Source organism: Hydractinia symbiolongicarpus, chromosome 14 (genome assembly GCF_029227915.1).
Source record: "Hydractinia symbiolongicarpus strain clone_291-10 chromosome 14, HSymV2.1, whole genome shotgun sequence".
In the NCBI taxonomy this organism is placed as follows: Eukaryota; Metazoa; Cnidaria; class Hydrozoa; order Anthoathecata; family Hydractiniidae; genus Hydractinia; species Hydractinia symbiolongicarpus.
The window spans coordinates 6,273,793-6,292,462 of NC_079888.1; the positions used below are offsets into that span (position 1 = coordinate 6,273,793).

Here is an 18,670-nt window from a genome sequence, read left to right on the forward strand (position 1 = left end):
CGACCTCAAGCGGCATATTTTTAAAAGCAAGTGAAATTTTGAAATCAGACTCATGCCAAAAACGCAATTAGGCTTAAAGTATATAAACACAACATGGAAGTGCTTGTAGACAAATTTCACAAACCCAATAGCTAAGCCAAATTTTATAAAAATTGTAATTGGTTTTTTATGAACGTGTTTGCATAAGTACACGCAGCTGGTAAACATAAATAAACTTTATCTTTGTGATACGTTAAGTATTTACCACAAAATGTAAACAAAGAAAATTTTTATTACAAGTATCTTTATTTGGTAAAGTTTTAAGTTATACATTCTTTTCACAGTTAAACAACAAAATTTTTAATTGTCTAGACATTCTCGTGGCAAATAGACAAACAATATACCGTGGACATATCTTGTTTTCTAAAAACCTAAATTTGGTTGCACGACAGTCACTGTTACAACTTTTGTGGAAATATGTTGTACAACAACAAAAGATTTTTTTCTATATGTGCAACACCTGCACAACAATTATGAACTTTATTGGAAACCAAGCTTAAATTGTAGCTAGCATGCCATCCGCATGGTTAATGTAACTTTAGGAAAATTGCACTTTAGGATAAGATTTATTAAGCTCGAAAAAGAAAGCTTAGTTAACTAGGCTAGGATAAGACTGGTTTTGCGTCGTCTTAAAAATTCTCAGTTTAAGACATTCACCTTACGTCTTATTTTGTGTTGTAAATTAAGGCCATTAAGTGACCACAGGTGATGTAAGAAAAAATTTTCACTTAAATTTTGAAAGTATAGAATACTGGAAATTAGGGTGTTTTTCAACCTCGTTCCCAAGGCTTTTCGTCTCTCATCAGCGCTGTGCTTGTTAATAAGTCTGACAAAAAGTGTTCGTCTTACCGTCCAATAAGCAAAAATACACAACAGGTCTTGGGATGGAGGTTAAGTGGTTTTGTGGTCGGAGATTGGTTAATACCAACTTCCTTTTCAGGGAATCCTTCTGATATTGGGACGGCCTCTGTCCCAATATTTATCCAGTCCTACCCATTTTATCAGTTTTACCAATTATATCTAATTTTAGCCAGTTTTAATCTTGGATATCCGTACTAAACTTGCGTCAACATTTTTGGCCAGAATGTTGATGACATTGCTGTAAGCCGTTTTAAGTGGTTATACTCATGGTCCATTTATACTCTACTTAAGGGTAAATTGACCATTTTAAGGTTCTCACTTTTCACTTTTTTATTGATCGATTTATAAAAACAAACCACTGTTTTTACTAAAAAGCATTTGATTTTTTGCATTCAGTAGTCTTAAAACAACCTCGTTTTAAGCGCTCTTTGTATCGTCCTAATGTTTTAAAAGAGCCCTGCAAAAGAGTTTAATCTCAGACAACTTCGTCCCCAGGGTTTGTTGTCACTTCCATCCTAATAAGTTTCAATGTAAGAAATCAAATTAAACATCTTCTTTACTTAAATTATAAAGGCCAGCTTACACTAGTCTTTGAAAAATAAAGAAATAAAGAGGACACGTTTTTATAACCGACACTAACTTCGTAATGGGTTAGTTGTTTCTAAGTGATATGATCCTTTTTTGCTGCGATGTTGTCCGCTTTAAATAAATTTCACTGTATCCAGTTTAGTTATTCAGCGCGACTCACAACGGTGAGTAAAAAAGTGACCTGGGTTTACAGTATTTTCCTCTTTTAAAATATTTAAGTACACTCATAATGCAATATGTGGTAAATTATTGCAAGAATTTGTACATTGCAAGAATATATACTTTGCAAGAATTTGTACCTTGAAAAGATATAATTAGTATTTAATCTTTGTTAACAATTCAATAAAAGCTTGATAATCTCCTCCATAGGACGTCTTTATATATACTTTATCAATTCTGTTCATATCCCGTGCAGCGCATAGATACAATGGAGGAGTATATTTCACATAAAAAGAAGTTGACCTAACCAAAATAAAAGCTGTAGTTCCAAAGAAAATCGAAGACGCACAGTTATGCAAAGTGTGTGTCTGTTGCTTTGCTTTCTCAAAGAGAACATAATCTTTCTCTTTTATGTCAAAACTATCTGGAAACAGATGTTTATTATTTTTGGGAAAGTATCATTTTTACTCGCTAAGGATTTCTCAAATGTTTTTTGAGATCATTTTCATAAGTAAATAATGAACGTATCATTTGAGTTCTCAACCTCAACCCTGACCCGGGACTTTTTTTTCTCTTTTTTAATTCGTATCTGATAACTAAAGAAAGAAAAGGACCCCTGGTGACAAGGTTAACTTGGGTCTCTGAAAGCAACCTCGTTTCCAGTGCATCCGTAATAACGGCTCAGAGGGCACAAGACCCTGGGAACGAAGTTGCTCTGAGAGGTAACTGCGGCGTAAGGTTTGTGTGTGAAGTTTCTACCTAAAATATGTAAAAATGTGCAGTAAACGTATCAGAATAGAAAAAATTAGTGTTTCTTTTTGTGTTTCCTAAAGCAACTACGAAAGACATTTCTTGAACCCTATTATACCTGGGCTTTTTTGGCCCTTGTAACCCTTGGGGGGGGGTGCAAAAAGTGTCCGCGGGCCATAAATCCTGAACCACTTGTGCTTAAGTGATGAAACTTGGCTCAATTGGAGAATGTCTTAGTACAAACTCAATTCAGGTAAAAAAAGTAATCTGATGACGTCATAGGGATTAGAAATGACGTCACACATAAGAAAAATGGTCATTTTCCCAATTTTTCAGTACGTTTTAATTTCTCGCGCGTTACTAATGATATGGCCTTGATTCTTAGTAGATTTGTGGAATGAATACCAAAATATGTGTTTTACATGAAAAAGTAATTTTAATGACGTCATTGGGACAAAAATGACGTAATTTCGGCAAAAAAAATCTTATTTTAACGATAAAGATAAAAAGACCCGTTCTACTAGAAACATTGATGCTCATGTCATTAAACTTGGAATATATGTAGAACATGACATTTAAAGATAATCGAGGTAAGGAAAGCAATATAATGACGTCATTGGGATCCGAAATGACGTCAATTTGCTGGGTCGATATTTTTCTGGGTCTGCTTTTTGTCCCTAGTAACCATATATCACCTTAGAAAACCTTGGTTACCTCTTAGTAACCAACATACATTTAATAAAAATTATATACCTAATACAACATCTTATAACTTTCGTACATGAATGTCAACGGTTTTCAAAATTCCAAAACATTTACCCCCGTCCAAAAAAAGCAATACCCCCAGCAAAGTCCAAAAAAATTTTTTTATCGGAAGCAATAATAAAAGTTAGGAATAGTCACAAAATTTTAGCACTTAATCACATGTGTAATTAAAGTTATGCCTAGTCAAAAAGGCCGCGGACACTTTGTCCCCCTCCCCCTCCCCCCAGATATAATAGGGTGAATCAACTACGAAACACATTTGTTGAAGCAACTACAAAATACACTTCTTGAAACAACTACGATACACATTTGTTGAAGCAACTACGAAACACATTTCTTGAAACAGCTACGAAACATATTTCTTGAAACAACTACGAAACATATTTCTTAAAACAACTACAAAACACATTTGTTGAAGCAACTACGAAACACATTTGTTGAAGCAACTACGAAACACATTTCTTGAAACAACTACGAAACACATTTCTTAAAACAACTACGAAACATATTTCTTGAAACAACTACGAAACACATTTGTTGAAGCAACTACGACACACATTTCTTGATGTATTTTTTCTCCAATTAGTAGCTGCTCCAGTACACCAACCTCAATCCAGGACTCTTTTGCGCTTGGGAAAAGCAGGAACCTTCTTGTCCAACCGCGTCCCCAGGGCTCTTCTAAATCATAGATGTAGAAAAGCCTTGCGACGAGGTTGTCGTCCTGTCAGCATATTATAGTCACAGAAGAGTCATGGGAGCGAGTTTGTCTGTCCTTTAAAAGTGTTTGTCTTTCACCCCGTACCAAATTGTTAAAATTACGACACGTTAAGTTTACTTCACATTGACTATTTATAATGTGAAGGAAAAAAGGTCCTGGAGACGAGGTCATCATTGCGTGTATATGTAGTTGCTACGAATATTAGTTTAAGCAAGCTTGTTTTTATCCTATGTTCATATTCGTCTTTAGATTCGCCTTAGATATTAGAAATGAAAGCGCACTCCAATACATTACGATTTAGACAAAACGCGCCCCAACACTACGATTTGAGATAAAACACGTGTTGTTTGAAAAAATTACACAGAGTGTGAAAAATAATGTGGTTTGTGAAAATGCTTTTCTTGAATTTTAATTTTAGTTTCTTGCGATGTAAATTTAAGGAATAACAAATTTTATTAATGTATAGATGTTATAAAAGTCAACTGAAAATAAACAAAATATGTGAGAAAAAAAATTGTTTGCTCATCCCGTACCTCTCGAATTTTTTGTTACGTAAATTTTAACCTATGGAACCCTTTAACAGGGGGATTATGCATATGATCCACAACTTAGTTACCAGGAATTATACATAAAAGACATAAAAGCGTGAATAGTAGTCTCGTTTCAAGTTAGCTGATAATTCTGTTAATAAATTATATCTTTATTTTATAATTTTTTTTGATAATGCTTCACTTTTATTCTGTTTTTGTCTTTCGATATTCAATATATTATTTCATAATAAGGTTTAGCTCAGCAGTAGATAAGGAATATTAATGTTAACAATATACACAGGAAGCGAGGGTTGGCGGAATGAGTTGAGAATGTTATTCAACTATTTTGTTAATTTGACATTCCACTTCGTCATGTAAAAACAATTGTAAATAGTCGTCACGCCTATATTAAACTCTGGAAACTCCCTATGAAACAAGAAGGAGAACACGGTCTCCACCCAAGTGCTTCTCACTTCACTTGCATTCTTGCAGTAGTTGCGCCTACGCTAAATCCTGACCACCCCCCCCCCCCTACAGTTCAGTTCAGTTTCACTTCTCTATTTACAAAAGAAAAAGATGAAGCTCTAATTCTTTCTAGACGAATCGAGTCGTTAAAGTAGCAAGCTTTTACTCAATAAGAACTAGATAAGACCAACAGAATTTTACAAAGGCGTATGCGAAAATTAAAACTGTGCGAAATTGGAAAAAACTAACTTATGTGTAGTTAAGAATTATTTTTGTTATCACTTTACCGCTTTTCCAGGGCTTCTTCTCTCCTCCCTGATTTAGTGTAAAAAACAAAAAGGCTAGGAATGAATCTGATTTGAACATAAATGACTGGAAGAAATCTAGAATCATCGACAATCTGCAATCTACACAGGGTGAAAGCTCAACTGCCTGCAAGCTACACAGCCGCTATTTTTTCACACATGTAGGCCAAGCAGAAAGCGTGAAAAGTTCCTAGTCACATTCTCTAGCACGCCAGCACACCAAAAATAAGGTCCCACGAAAGATTGCTTAAAATGGCCAACAATTAGCCCCGCTCTGAACATTGACAAGTTAACTTTGACTAGTTTAAAAAGCGTGAATATAATGTAGAAATAGCCTCCGCAATAATTTGTGGTGGCAAACTTCGAGGTTAACTGGACTGGGATTGCAGAAATATACTTGACAAGTTTAAGTAATGTAATTTTTAGTTATTGTTACTCTCTTATGTTAATCATACTTTCTTAGACAGCCTCCTATTTCTTTGTAATAACTTCTAAAGCATACAGTTTTGGGGATTGAAATTTGGTGACTTTTCCTCATTTTTAGTTTCAGTTGGGTTGGTTTCAGTTAGTTTCAGTAACAATGTCCTGAAAAAGGGGTTCCTTGTCATGGTGTTTCACTGGGTTTCATCCCTTTTCCCCAAGCTTTTCAGATCCTCCAATAGCCAGCCTGATTACGGTTAAGGTAACTGGTGCCATCCTTCCCACAAAGCTCTTTAAAAAAAAAACAACCTCTATAGTGACGAGCTTGATAGCCTAAAAATTTATTTATTTATTTATCTACATCGTAGAAGTGTAAAATAAAAAATTTTCATCTTGGGTGAAAATGCTTACTAGAGAAAAGAAAACTCTAACGCAAAAAAGTATATAGCCAGTGCAATCAAAACCTGTGCAGTTAACCTATAACGTATAATGCTAATTCTTTTTTTGAAGAATAATGTCAACTTTGCTACGTCTCCGCGCGAAAATGAATTCAGCACATCACTCCGCAACAGCTATCTTCAGTTAAGGACGTTTACAACACCAGTGTTATAACAAACAAGTATCTACTAACAAATCTATTTCCATGTGAGTTTGAATTTTATTTTACTTCTCGCTCGAAACTTTGTTTCGTTTGTAACACGAATCTTTTAGGCAGGCGCATTTTTTCGGAACAAATATTTTACGGACTTCTAACTTCCATCTTCTTCTTTTTCCTTTACTGGAATTACAATGAAAATACAACATTTTTTCTTCATATTCTGTTGGTCCGCAAAACGTGCACGCTTCTGTGTTTATCTGTTTAGAAAATGACGAAACGTCTTGCATATTTACGTCACAAAATCCACCGCACATCGAAAGTTCGACTGTTACCGGATTGCAATTTTGCGACGTAAAAGTTTTGTTAAGTCTTCTTTCTCCGCAAGGTCCGAGTAAAGTTTCTAAAAGTTTTAAAACATCATTTTTCATGCTGTGTTTGTTTTTAAATTCACCTTTTGAAGTCCCCCACTTCATTCTTTTCCCTCTTTTTTCAAATGATCTATTCTGCAGGTCTTTTCTTTTCGTTGTAAACTCTTCTGATGTTTTATCTTCCAATTCTTCTATGTTGATTTCTCCCACTCTTTTTATACGAACTGAAAGACACGATAGCGCGCCGATAGCACAAAAAGTAAACACGACAATAACCAACGTTTTCATGATGGAGTAACCCTATATTTTTCAGTTTGAGATTTTTTTCTTGTTAAAGATAATCAATATATGTTTATTGAATTACACTCCGTTACGTTTATCGACTAAGGGTTTATGTAAACCTGTCTGTTAAAAACTCAACGACTGAAATCCTATTTGTCTGTTCAATTAATCCACTGAAAAAAGAAATTCCCGCCTACAAACTTTGATGGTTGTAAAATAAAGAGAACGTAAAGAAAGCTTTAATTATTTTCTGATGCTTTCATAGTTGAAATAGTTTCTTGTATAGCTTAAAGCCAACAGGGATTAGTGTAAACAAAGTGAAATGATGGCATGTCTGCCATGAGATCACTTTGCGTTTTAAAAAAGACCTAGACTATAAGGTTTTAACGTTTAGTCATCGCATCATAGTTCATATAGCAGTCCCAGGGCTTTAGCAGACACTCCAACGTTTTTTGGGGGAAAGGGCGGCAAGCAAGAAGAAAATTTTAAGAATGTAACTTTTAGATTGGGTACAAACGCAGTATTTCCATATTAATCACGGTTAATATGGTTCTAAATCTTGTAGCGTTGAAGATAAATGACCTACATGACCTGACACGTATTTCATTCCAAGCGAAAAAAAGAACGCTAAAGGCCCTGGGAATGACGTTGGTCTTGAAATTTTACTTGTCACAATGTCAATAACCAACTTTTTAAATTATAAATAACATTCTCGTCCCCAGGGTTTGTTGCTTATGCCAGAGCCGGTAGCGCTCGCCTCGATGTAAAAAAAGGCAAAAACCCCCGGGGACGAGGATGTATAAATAAAAATCATTATGTTAAAAACTAGAATTACTTATATTTCTTTAACCCCGTTTTCCCTCCCCTTAAACCCTTTACCAGTTAAATACAACATAGAAATTTTATTTTCTAAGTGAGCTTCTACTTTTGTTACGTGATAGTTAAATTCAATCGTTCCTCATGACTTCACGCATGTCATAACTTTATGTCAAATGTTAATCTGTCTATTGAGCGTCTCTCCGCCCATTGCACGTCGTCATCGCTTGATCAAATTGATTGATTTATGCGTTCCCTGGAAACGAAGCTGTAACTTCTCCCATCAATTAAAAATGATTATTATCAAGCTAACAAAAAAGGCTAGCATAACAATCAGTCTAACAACCATCCGGCAGAAAGCATAAAAGTGAACTTAGGCTAAAGAATTAGTCTAGCAATCATTTAATAGAGATTGTGCTAAAAATCGTCTATTAGCGACCAGGCTAAATATGGTGTATTGAGGACCTGTCTATGGATAAGATAAGACTTCAACAGCTACGCGTTTTACTGACCAGTTTCTCTGTCTATGCAAGAAAAACTAACGAAACAACCTTCAGAAAATGAATTTGCTTGTAGTTACAGCTAAAATAAACATTTGAACATTTGGAAGCAATAGCAAGACATCGGATCAGATTAACAAGTGTTTTTTCAGAAGCCACTGCGGAGCCTGGGAAAAAGGTTGCTTCACTACATTTTTCGAGAATATATTACCCTTATATAATCCTCTTAACTTGTCATCAGGTCAACTGTCAAACATCACAGGTTTTCTGTTAAGCATTTTTTATGCTGACGTCATCTGTCATGATATGACACCTGATAGTGACATCGGATCAGGTAGTATTAATAAACATCTGATGAAGGCTGTAATAGCATTAAAGTTATGATTTTTGGTATAGCGAAGCCTTCTTGTCCGCGTCAATAAGATAAAAGCACTGTGGACTATTTTGTTGTGCCAGTAGGGCAATAGAGAAGCATGTTAAAAGGTTTAGAAAAGGGAAAGGTAGCTGATAACACAGAACGTCCTAAATCATAACAATTTTGAGAGGTGACAAAAATTAGGACCAACTAAGATTTTGCCGGATAAGGTATTTTAATGTCAGATATTTTCGCGAATTGACATAATATTCGTTAACTGGTGTTACTCATTACTCCTTCAAAATTTTGTGTCACATGGTTGTTCTACACACCTCCTTGTTGCATTTTACACTAGAAAGGGTTAAATTCAGTAAAGAAGTTATGTATTTACACAAAGATATAAATATAAATTAATTACAAAACGCATCAGGAGGAGCGTCATTTCTTCTTCACGGCTTTCTTCTTTATCGTTTTCTTTTTTGTTGCTTCCTTCTTAACGCCGTTACTTCCCTTCACCCATGCATTTGAAACCCTTTTCAGCACAGTGTTCTGCTGCTCCAATAGTTTCGCTAAATGACCTTGATCAGCCAACATGGAGAGAAACGTCGAAATAAATGGATCGTAGTTATGTCGGCGACGGCAATCATCAATCTATGGAGAAAACATACACTTGTTATTTGTTGGAAGAGTAAAAGCAATGTCAGACGCTTCTCCGAACAGTTTCATCGGTTAGGAAGAATATATAAAATTATTTCTTTGTTCAACGAAAATATGTATTAATAAATCATCTAATGTCATACTGAACTTAGTTGATAACAGTGAACCTGAGGTAAATCGTGGCAGCAGTCCAAAAAAAAAACATCTACTAGATTCATAGATATTTGGACTGAATAAATTTGGACAATCGTTTTCAGAATAAACTTCTGATCAATTGCAATCTGAATGTTATTGTCACAAACACCAAAGATGTAGCCACCTGCGAACCAAAAAGGTAGCCACCTGCGAACCAAAAATGTAGCCACCTGCGAACCAAAAATGTAGCCGCCTGCGAACAGAAAATGTAGCCGCCTGCGAACAGAAAATGTAGCCACCTGCAAATCAAAAATGTAGCCACCTACAAAAATCTTGAAACATTAGACCAAAATTTTTTCGAATTTTATACATCTCTTATTTACTTAATATGCAGTAATCTGTCTCATAGATACACGCAATGCGTTTTATGACACCCCGTAAAAAAATCCGCCATTATTGATCGGCGTAAGGAAAACCAATTAGAATGCAGAACACCTTGTATTTTTCAATCTTGTCAAGTTCTTCTTTGTACGAGCTTTCGCAGGCTTTGTACATCTCATCTAATCCTTGCATGCATTTTTGTAAGTCCTGTGTAAAAAAAAAGGATTATTCACCAAACAAAACTTATTCTACTTTGCATTTTCGTCTGACGTGCCAATATCAAAGCTTGGAACTCCAAGGTTAAAGAATATGGTACTGTGCCAAGCAGTGACAAGATTTTATTTTCTACCAGCAAAGCTAATATGACAAAGAAAATCCATGAATGTTTATTTCGCATTCTTTTCTAATTTTGTTTTTTAACCGAAAAAAAGAGGCCAAAGACAGGCTGACACATACTTGCCCAACATTGATCAGACGAATAATTGGGTTTTTTTAAGAAAATCTTCGATAACACAGTGATTCAGCTCTAAACCTTGCTTAATCTAAGTCTAAAGAATTGAAAAAATTGGACTAATTGGAGAAAAAAAGTATTGGAAAAAACTCAACAAAAAAGTGATATTATCTTTCTCAAAATTGACAACAGAGTAATCCAAACTAATGTGTACTTTAAGAACACAAAATTTCGCGGGGACAAACTTTCGAGTTTTTTTTTCTCATTTTGAATAATTTAAATATGCGCATACATTGTTAAAAAACAAAGTTTAAGCCATAATTTTTGGCAAATAAAAAAATATCAAATATTTCGCAAATAAAAGGCTTTTCAGTACTTCTTTAGAACATACACGAGAAGACCAGAGAGTTGTGAAAGGGTGTACCAGCAAAAGTTATGCTCTTAAATTATCTTAAAAACGAGTCCTAAGTATTCAAAGTTTAAAATATGAAGATGCAAAGACTCACGGGCAATTTTATTTTATCTTCATATTTCAACAGATGTTCTAAGGATAAATTTTCCAGTTTATTTTGGTCCAGCAATGAAGAAATATCTGCATCATCAGCAATTATTTCCACTCCCAAACCCGGCTGCTCAGTTGACGCATGCTCCGTCGAAGCATCTATAAAATAAAAACAGTTGAACTGTGATTTCCAAATATTCAAGCATTCCGTATACTCAAGTTATCTGCTTTTTACCGTTGAGTTCAGTAATCAACGTAATGTGTACATTCACATCTATCGATAAAAGATCCTCCAAAAGTGACAGCTTCACTGGATGGTTTGCAACGCAGGTGCTAATAAATTCCAACAGTAGCTTTCATGTTAAATGATTTCATGAAGTACTGCGTATTCAGTAAAAAAACAAAAAATCTGATTTAAAATAAAATTTGGACGGTAAAAAGCTAAATATTCTTCTATACCTTTATTTAGGCCGTTCGAATCCTCTTCTGTTTTAGGCGAATCCAAAGGTTGACCGACAGCCTCGTTTCCATGTACATTAACCTCAGCATCAATTACTTTTTCTGTTTCACCTTCCTTTTTATCTGACGGTTTAAAACTCTCTTTCTTATTCAGCTTTGGTTTTGATTCCAAACAGTCATTAACATGAACAGATAATTCTTGTTTTATCGGATTGTTAGCCACTATTTTGTTCTCTTCTTCGGCTGACGTAGAATTTAACTTATTATTCATACTCGGTAAAGATATTTTTAATGGAGATTGGAGTCCGTCTACGGTTGAGTGTGTATCGTCTGTTTTTTTTACATCCATTGAACTACTTGTGTTATTCATTGTATTCCCACTCTCCTTCTCAGAGTCATTGTCCAGTTTAATTTTTTTCACATCTTGTTGTTTACCGTCCGCTATATCAGTTTTCTGCTGTTGATCAGAGTTACGTTTTCTGCTGACGTTTGCATCTTCATTGTTGATGTTTTTTTGGTTGCTCGAAGCGGTATCTTCATCGTCTCCTTCACCATATACAAACACAGCACCCTTCATCTTACCTCTCATTATCGATTTTATACGGTACGTTTCAACACAACTATCTTCACTATCGGAAAACGCATGCCCGGCTATTTCCGATGCAGACACTGTGGAGGAGCCTGAACTTACTGGAGAAATCGGAGAAGAGTCAAAGGCTACTTTCTTCCCGGTTTTCCGTAAAAATGGATGATCGTCCAAGTTTGGTTTTAAGGCGCTTGAGGCTTCTGAGGTACTGAGAAATGATTCTTTATATGCGAGCTAGAAAACAATGGAAGCAATAGAAAATCAATAAAATAAGTGAGAAAAACGTTGAGGCAAAGCATGTTAAAACCTTAAACAACAAGAACGTGCGCGACATTGGGTAAATACACCAACCTTACATTGTACACACCTACCTTCTTGAAAAGTTCAATCAGCACTTTCCTAAACAAAAAAAACACAAACTTTTAATACCAAAAAAAGACGAGCTACTGTAATCACTGTAAGTCATTTTAGTTAGGTCAAGAAGTCCTAGTCAATTTAAAATTAACGCCACAATATGACTGGTGCCAATTGTGGCGTAAGGCAAGAGTGTACCAATTTAAATGATTAAGATAAGACACGGGGTGTAGAAATCCAAACCAACAAGACAAGAGATTAGAAACTGAACTATCGAGACTACAGTATACCTACTTGTTATGGTTTAATACTTCCATCTTTTGTTTTACAACTTGTCTTTGTTCTGGTACGACTGCTAACAAGTTGTAACGAATATCATGCGAGTATTCTCTGCAATAAAAAAAATTTAGAAAACTCAGTACGAATTGTGAATGCAAAGCATACCATTACTCTTGGGGGGGGGGGGGGAATAATTTGCAGAAGAAATTTTAGCAAAACATTTTTTGCAAAATTGATTTTTGTGAATCTGGACAAAAAACAGTTATCCTCAAAAATTTCTTTCGCAAATTTTTTGTTATTTACTGATACTGGTTTTTATTCAAATGAAAGTATTAAAATTTAATTATCCACAAAAGCCAATTCTGCAAATTTTAAATAAAATTATGTTCTTAAAAATAACTTCCACAAAACGTAGCTTCGTGTTTTTACATCTGTCATATTGTCAAAAAATTCGCTTCAATTTTTCCAGCTGTGTTTGTTCACCATGGAAAGCTTTCAGAAGACATTTTGAAAAGGAAAAGCACTGACCCCGATCATGAAGAGTATTCACAGATTGTATTTCGCGAAAGCTCGCCCTTACAATTCCAAATCCATCTTAATACAACTATTATATCGCTGTGTACTAGTGCGAAAAAACATCCACTGGATTACATCAAGGAAGAAATTATTTGCGTAAGAAAAAAGATTGCGGAGTTAAAGGTTGAGAATAGGACCGGAAGGATTATGCAAAATGCGGAATAAAATTGTGGAATTAAAGTTGGATAAATAGTTTTGTTTTGCTTATGTTCTATGTTGGACGTGAATTGTCAGAAACAAGGTAAAATGTGAATTTAAAAATTGCGAATGTTCTTGTTTAAAAAATGCGGCATTCAAATTTGCGAATATATTAGAAATTCACGAACATTAACTCCGCATACTCCTTCCTTTAAGTTAGCAACAAAGTTGATAAAAATATATCGCATTTGAAATTTCGTTAGTTTGCACAAACGGACACTATACAGGTATAAGACTGACCCTCCAGTTGCTAATTGAATTCTGTCTTGTATGACACGACGAGCCTTATCTGACCAAGATTCATCAGCTGACCACGGACCTGCACGGAAAAAAATTTTTTAAAAATTTTGTTTGACATTGTAAAAAATTTACGTCCGATAAACTTAGAATAATTTCTTTCAGACAGTAAGCAAATAAAAATACGAGAAACAAACAAAGTATGGGTAAGCAAATCCAAGTAAACAGACAAAATAGACAACAAGAAAACACTATAAACAATTATTAGTCAAATGAAAATGAAATGTAAAACAAACAAACAAATAAACAAAAACAGCTAAAACAGGGTAAGCAAGAAATACAAGTAAACTTAAATATAAACATATATAAAGTTAAATACAAAAAATACAAAACAAAAACCAAGATAACAAACCTTGTTTTTAATCCAAGCAGGTACTCACTGTCACGTCTGAGATATCTCTTGTGCTATTTTAAAGCGCTATTTACACTACACTACCCTTATGCTATTTTAAAGCACTATTTACACTAACACATTTCATAAATATAAACAACACAATAACCTACAACCACCAAAAAGCCTTTTTAATCCAATGTAAAAAATGTACGTTGTAAACTCCAAAAACAAAACGAAATGTATACCATGATCAATTGGATGTGGTTTCAATCCATCCAATTCAAAAAGTCGTCCTTTACATGGTATGTAGCTGACATAATGAAAAGCTTCCATGGAACGACTTGCTGTAACATTCTTCAAACTGTTGTTGTGCCAACGAAGTTCAGGTCTAAAAAAAACATCTTCAGTATTAATGTAGTTCTTCATGAAAGATTCAGAATTGCAGGTACGATTTACATCACGGAATTACTCCACTAAAATCCACACATGAGAACATTACAAGAATGGTGGAATGCAAGTTGCTGTATATCTCTCTTTAGAAAAAAATTGAATACATTCAAACACAGTCTTATATACCTGCCATGGTTATTATGAGCAACTGCGATATTCCAAAAGTTTCCAATAGCATGTCCTTTACTCTAAATGATAAAATGGTAATTTAACAATCACAGGTATCAATGCAGGTCTAATTAGAATATAGCTTAAGCAGTGTCACAGGTATCGTAGTGTGCATACGAGTGTAGATACCATGTTAAAAAAAGACATGTTTTGAAAACTCTTTTAACAAATGATTTCCCAAAACTCTATACCTCAGAATCAAAACCTTTGCAAGAATCTCTCAGTTGCTTTAAAGTATGACCAAGCTTGACACCTTGCACATTCAGTAAGACGCTCAGCAGAGCGTGAGATGCACATGAATTTGGAATAATCTAAAAGTGTCAAATCACAAAAGTATATATAACTAGTTGTTAGCCCGCTAGTTGTACATAAATCCCACATCGTTATTTTATGCATCCTTGTTTCCCTGTTACATAAAGTAATGAGATTTACTTGGACGGAAGGTTATTACTACATTATAAGTGCGACCGTAACAGTGCTTTCGATTACAAAACCCCTGGATTTAAATTAGCTTACAGACCAAATATTATAATATAGATTATTACTGTCTAGCAATATTACTCTCTAACAATGGGGTGCAACAGCTCTCAGAAGAGAAAATTGCCATCATAGTTACATATAAGTATAACTTACAACAGGCTTGTAATTTTTATTCTGAATGTCAAAACCACTAATTTCATCAAGTTTATTAACAACATTACATTCAAAATAAGAGACACGTTAAAACAATAACATAGACAACCTGTTGAGCAAAAAACATGTCTGTTTCAATGCTTTCATCGAGAACAAAGTTCTCCTCCACAACCACAGCTTTGCGACGGGATTTTCGTTCTTCCGTCCACTTGAATAAAAAGATGAAGCCATACACTGACCTACAAGTACATGTTAAAGAACGTTTTGTTTAAGATTTCACGAATAGAACAACTTTTACCAATCCTAAATAGAATTTTAAAGTTAACTAATGTGTTCATCATAACAATAGGAACTGAATTGATTTGTCAGTTATAGGTAATTTTGTCAGATAAGGATAAACAAATTTTCGTTAGTGTTGTTTTTTGAATGATAATGATCATCGATTTTTCATCACTTTATTTTTACGCGAGGGCAATGAAACTCCTCTCAGTAGTACAAAAAATCATTAAAAATAAAGGGTAACTATTATTATTAGGTATACAACAGTGCATCGAAGTAAGTCTTGTGGGCAGCAAAATACAGTAATAAAAATAGCCCAATGTTATAAAGGGAATTTTGATAAAAAAAAATCCGTAAGTCATCCTTCATTGACTTTGATAGAATCGGTATATAGACTAATTGTTCTTGTTATGGTGCAAAGATATTGTACATACATAATGCATGCATAGTGGTTTTTTTGGAAACGGTATTACAACGAAAAAATAAGTGCATAATAACTGTAAACTATAGGAATTGAAGATTTTAACTACGTATAAAATACCTTTCAAATGGCTTTGATAAATCATACACTTCTTCAACTTCAACATTTTGGACACCAAAATCATACACCAACAATGTAAAAAGACCTATGATAAACAATATGCACATAAACAAGTTGATATTGTTCTGCATATACATCTTAGGAGGCAAGAAAATAAGCCAAATAGAGGAAACTATCTACCCTGCCCTATATATCTACCTTAATTCTTTCATTTTCATACAACATCCATAGAGAAATGGAATCACTTTCCTCCATTACTCTCTGCTGTTTTCAAGGGTAACTTCAATCTTTTTCACTAGACTTATTTGACTTATGCATTCAGTTTTGCCTGTATGAATGCATAAGAATGCATATGCAGGCTTTTTCAGGAATATTCAATTTGTTGTGCAATGATTTGCACGTGCAAATCAAGTACCGCGTGCGATGTAAAACACATGTGCAAAGGATGTTACGCCTGCGATACGGGCTCTGAGATTAATCTTTGTTGCACATTCATTTGGGGGACGTTTTGAATCGTCAACCCCAAACACAATGATCGAGCCTCTACTTATAGCGACTCTCTTAATCTTACTTCCTTTTCTGCATGTCCGAAATAGCATGCATGACTATACTGTCATTTTTATAAATTTATTGTTTATTTTTCAGGTCATCAGAAACAAATAGGCAAAAATATGCTTCGCTTGGGTTTCGCTTTTAAAACTGTTTGAATAACACCTGCGCATAAAGAAAAAACTTAATTAAATTCGGACCTACTATGGTTTTTAATTTTTTGATCAAATGAAAAAATTATCTACAATTAAATTCATTCATGTCTGTTCTGCTTGTAAGTGCTTTATCTGTTCACCTATGCACTAGTTAAGAACCGCATGGCTGGATTTCTTGTGTAGGACCTGGTTACCAACAACAAGGAGGCCAGGCAAGAGATTTATGTATACGTATTTCTTTTAACTAAGTCAGGAGTCGGTGAATTAGCTATGATGGTCAGGTTGGCTATGAATGCGCATGCTCGTGGATTAAAAGGACCAGAACTGTATTCAATAATTCTGAGATTTAAAAGCATCCTACCAAGCCAGACATCGTTTTATCTGACATAAGTTCAAAACGAGAGACATCGCACACCTCTCCTGAAAAAAAGCCTGCATGTGAATGCAAGTGTTTTCAAGCAAAGTCAACATATATTACCTTGTGCTGCAACACATGATATCATACTAAAACAGAATCCCTGTATACAGACAGTATAAATTATTTTTACCTGGGTCACTTTCCAATTCAATCCAGTCTCGAAAACTCATCTTTACAAAAGTGAAACTTATTCTTTACAAATAAACTAAAAAAGTGCAAATATACGTGTTAACGCCAGATTTAAAACAACTCATACAATTTTTTAATTTGATCAAGCCAGGTTTTTTTTGTTTCATGATATTAAAGTATACCATACAAAATCGCCTTGATATTTTTACGCCAGAAAATAACCTTTATATACATGCATCAACAACTATAGGGGCCTTCAACTATATCAATTTGCATTTAAAAAGTTAAATTTTTGATCCCCTTTTGATCTCCCTCAATGTTATTACCCCCTCCCCCCTCCACCAAAAAACCTTAGTTTTTAATACATGTTAAAAAAAATTGATTGTTGGCAGCTCCTTAATAGGTGACCAAAAATCTGCAGCTTGTAGGCTGTATAGGTGCTACTTTAACAGATATTTAAAATTTACAGGCATCAGTTCAACCAAACATATCAAATAAAAAATATCAAACAAAAAAGGTTAACACAGGTGCTAACTGGGAGACGCAAGATGATGTTCTCATGTTAGATAACACCACTCACTTCACTGTAGAAATCTAAGGCATCAGGCATGGACTGTAACCAGCAAAACTTTAAAAAAAAAAGGTTTATTACAAAGAAAACAGGGGAAAAGAGTGGAGAGGTCCAGTTATTATGTTGGGTGTAGACGAAAAGGAAGTCATGTGGTCGCTGTGTGAGAGTAAGCCCTTGTCATCTCTTCTCAGAGGGAGAATCAAGTGGTTGACCAGACTGTCACAACAGATGCTGTTGGAACCAATGATACAGTGTCACTTAGTGACTTGCAGTTTAGCACAATGATAATATTATTGTAAGTCTCAATTCATTGCCATCTGTACCATCAGCCAAGTTTGATAACAACGATATGTATAGTACACTAGATACGCTGATATTCGAGTTGTTGAATATACACCATCCATATTTCTAAGATTAATGATGTTATTGGATGTCTTGATACTGATAACCAGCCAGCAGAAGTTATTGTCTGGAGTGTTGGTGACAAAGCAACTCCTTCTCACAAATATTGGCTTAATGTGAACAAAGTTAGAAAAGTGGAGAAAATACGATGTTTATAAAGAAGTTGTAATTACAGTCAAAAGGGATGATGGAGCATCTAAAGTGAAAGCTAGATTAGTTGCCAGAGGGTTGGAAGAAAATACAAGTAGCATTAAACAGGCCTGGTCAGGAGTAAAATCACCCATGTGTGGTACATCACTCTCACAAATTAGTGATGGCGTGAGATGATGGTCATACACCTAATTTATGTTAAGTCATGCAAAACAGCAGAACAGTCGTGCAGTTACAAAATTTCTACCTCTTAATTTTAAAACGAGATCAGACAGTCCTTAACATTAGAATTTCTAAACGTCAGCAATGTGAGATACAGTTTACTGATTTGCATCGGCAGTAAAACTGGCTTTCTATGTTTTGAGATAACTCATTAGGAAGTATGTTGTGCACGTGCTATTTACAAAATCAAGGTCAGGGCATAAGTTGTATATCGCAGAAGTCACCGGTAACATGCTTCAAAAATGCTTCTCACTGGCACAGTTTCTTCTTTCATT

The 18,670-nt window shown here is 34.7% G+C and overlaps 1 protein-coding gene across 1 annotated transcript in view; it reads right to left on the reverse strand.

Annotated features, from left to right (window-relative positions):
• Positions 1-8,885: 8,885 nt before the first annotated feature.
• Positions 8,886-18,670, reverse strand: part of LOC130626171 (ubiquitin carboxyl-terminal hydrolase BAP1-like) — a 42,175-nt gene continuing 32,390 nt past the window's right edge. The window contains exons 2-14 of the mRNA XM_057441276.1: positions 17,052-17,128; positions 15,800-15,884; positions 15,089-15,218; positions 14,538-14,657; positions 14,305-14,366; positions 13,974-14,116; positions 13,338-13,416; positions 12,339-12,434; positions 12,062-12,089; positions 11,105-11,924; positions 10,650-10,804; positions 9,807-9,899; positions 8,886-9,170 (exon numbers count right to left, since the gene is read on the reverse strand). Coding sequence (XP_057297259.1) covers positions 8,958-9,170; positions 9,807-9,899; positions 10,650-10,804; positions 11,105-11,924; positions 12,062-12,089; positions 12,339-12,434; positions 13,338-13,416; positions 13,974-14,116; positions 14,305-14,366; positions 14,538-14,657; positions 15,089-15,218; positions 15,800-15,884; positions 17,052-17,091 — 2,064 coding nt within the window. The 5' untranslated portion in view covers positions 17,092-17,128 and the 3' untranslated portion in view covers positions 8,886-8,957. The remainder of the gene's footprint in view (positions 9,171-9,806; positions 9,900-10,649; positions 10,805-11,104; positions 11,925-12,061; positions 12,090-12,338; positions 12,435-13,337; positions 13,417-13,973; positions 14,117-14,304; positions 14,367-14,537; positions 14,658-15,088; positions 15,219-15,799; positions 15,885-17,051; positions 17,129-18,670) is intronic.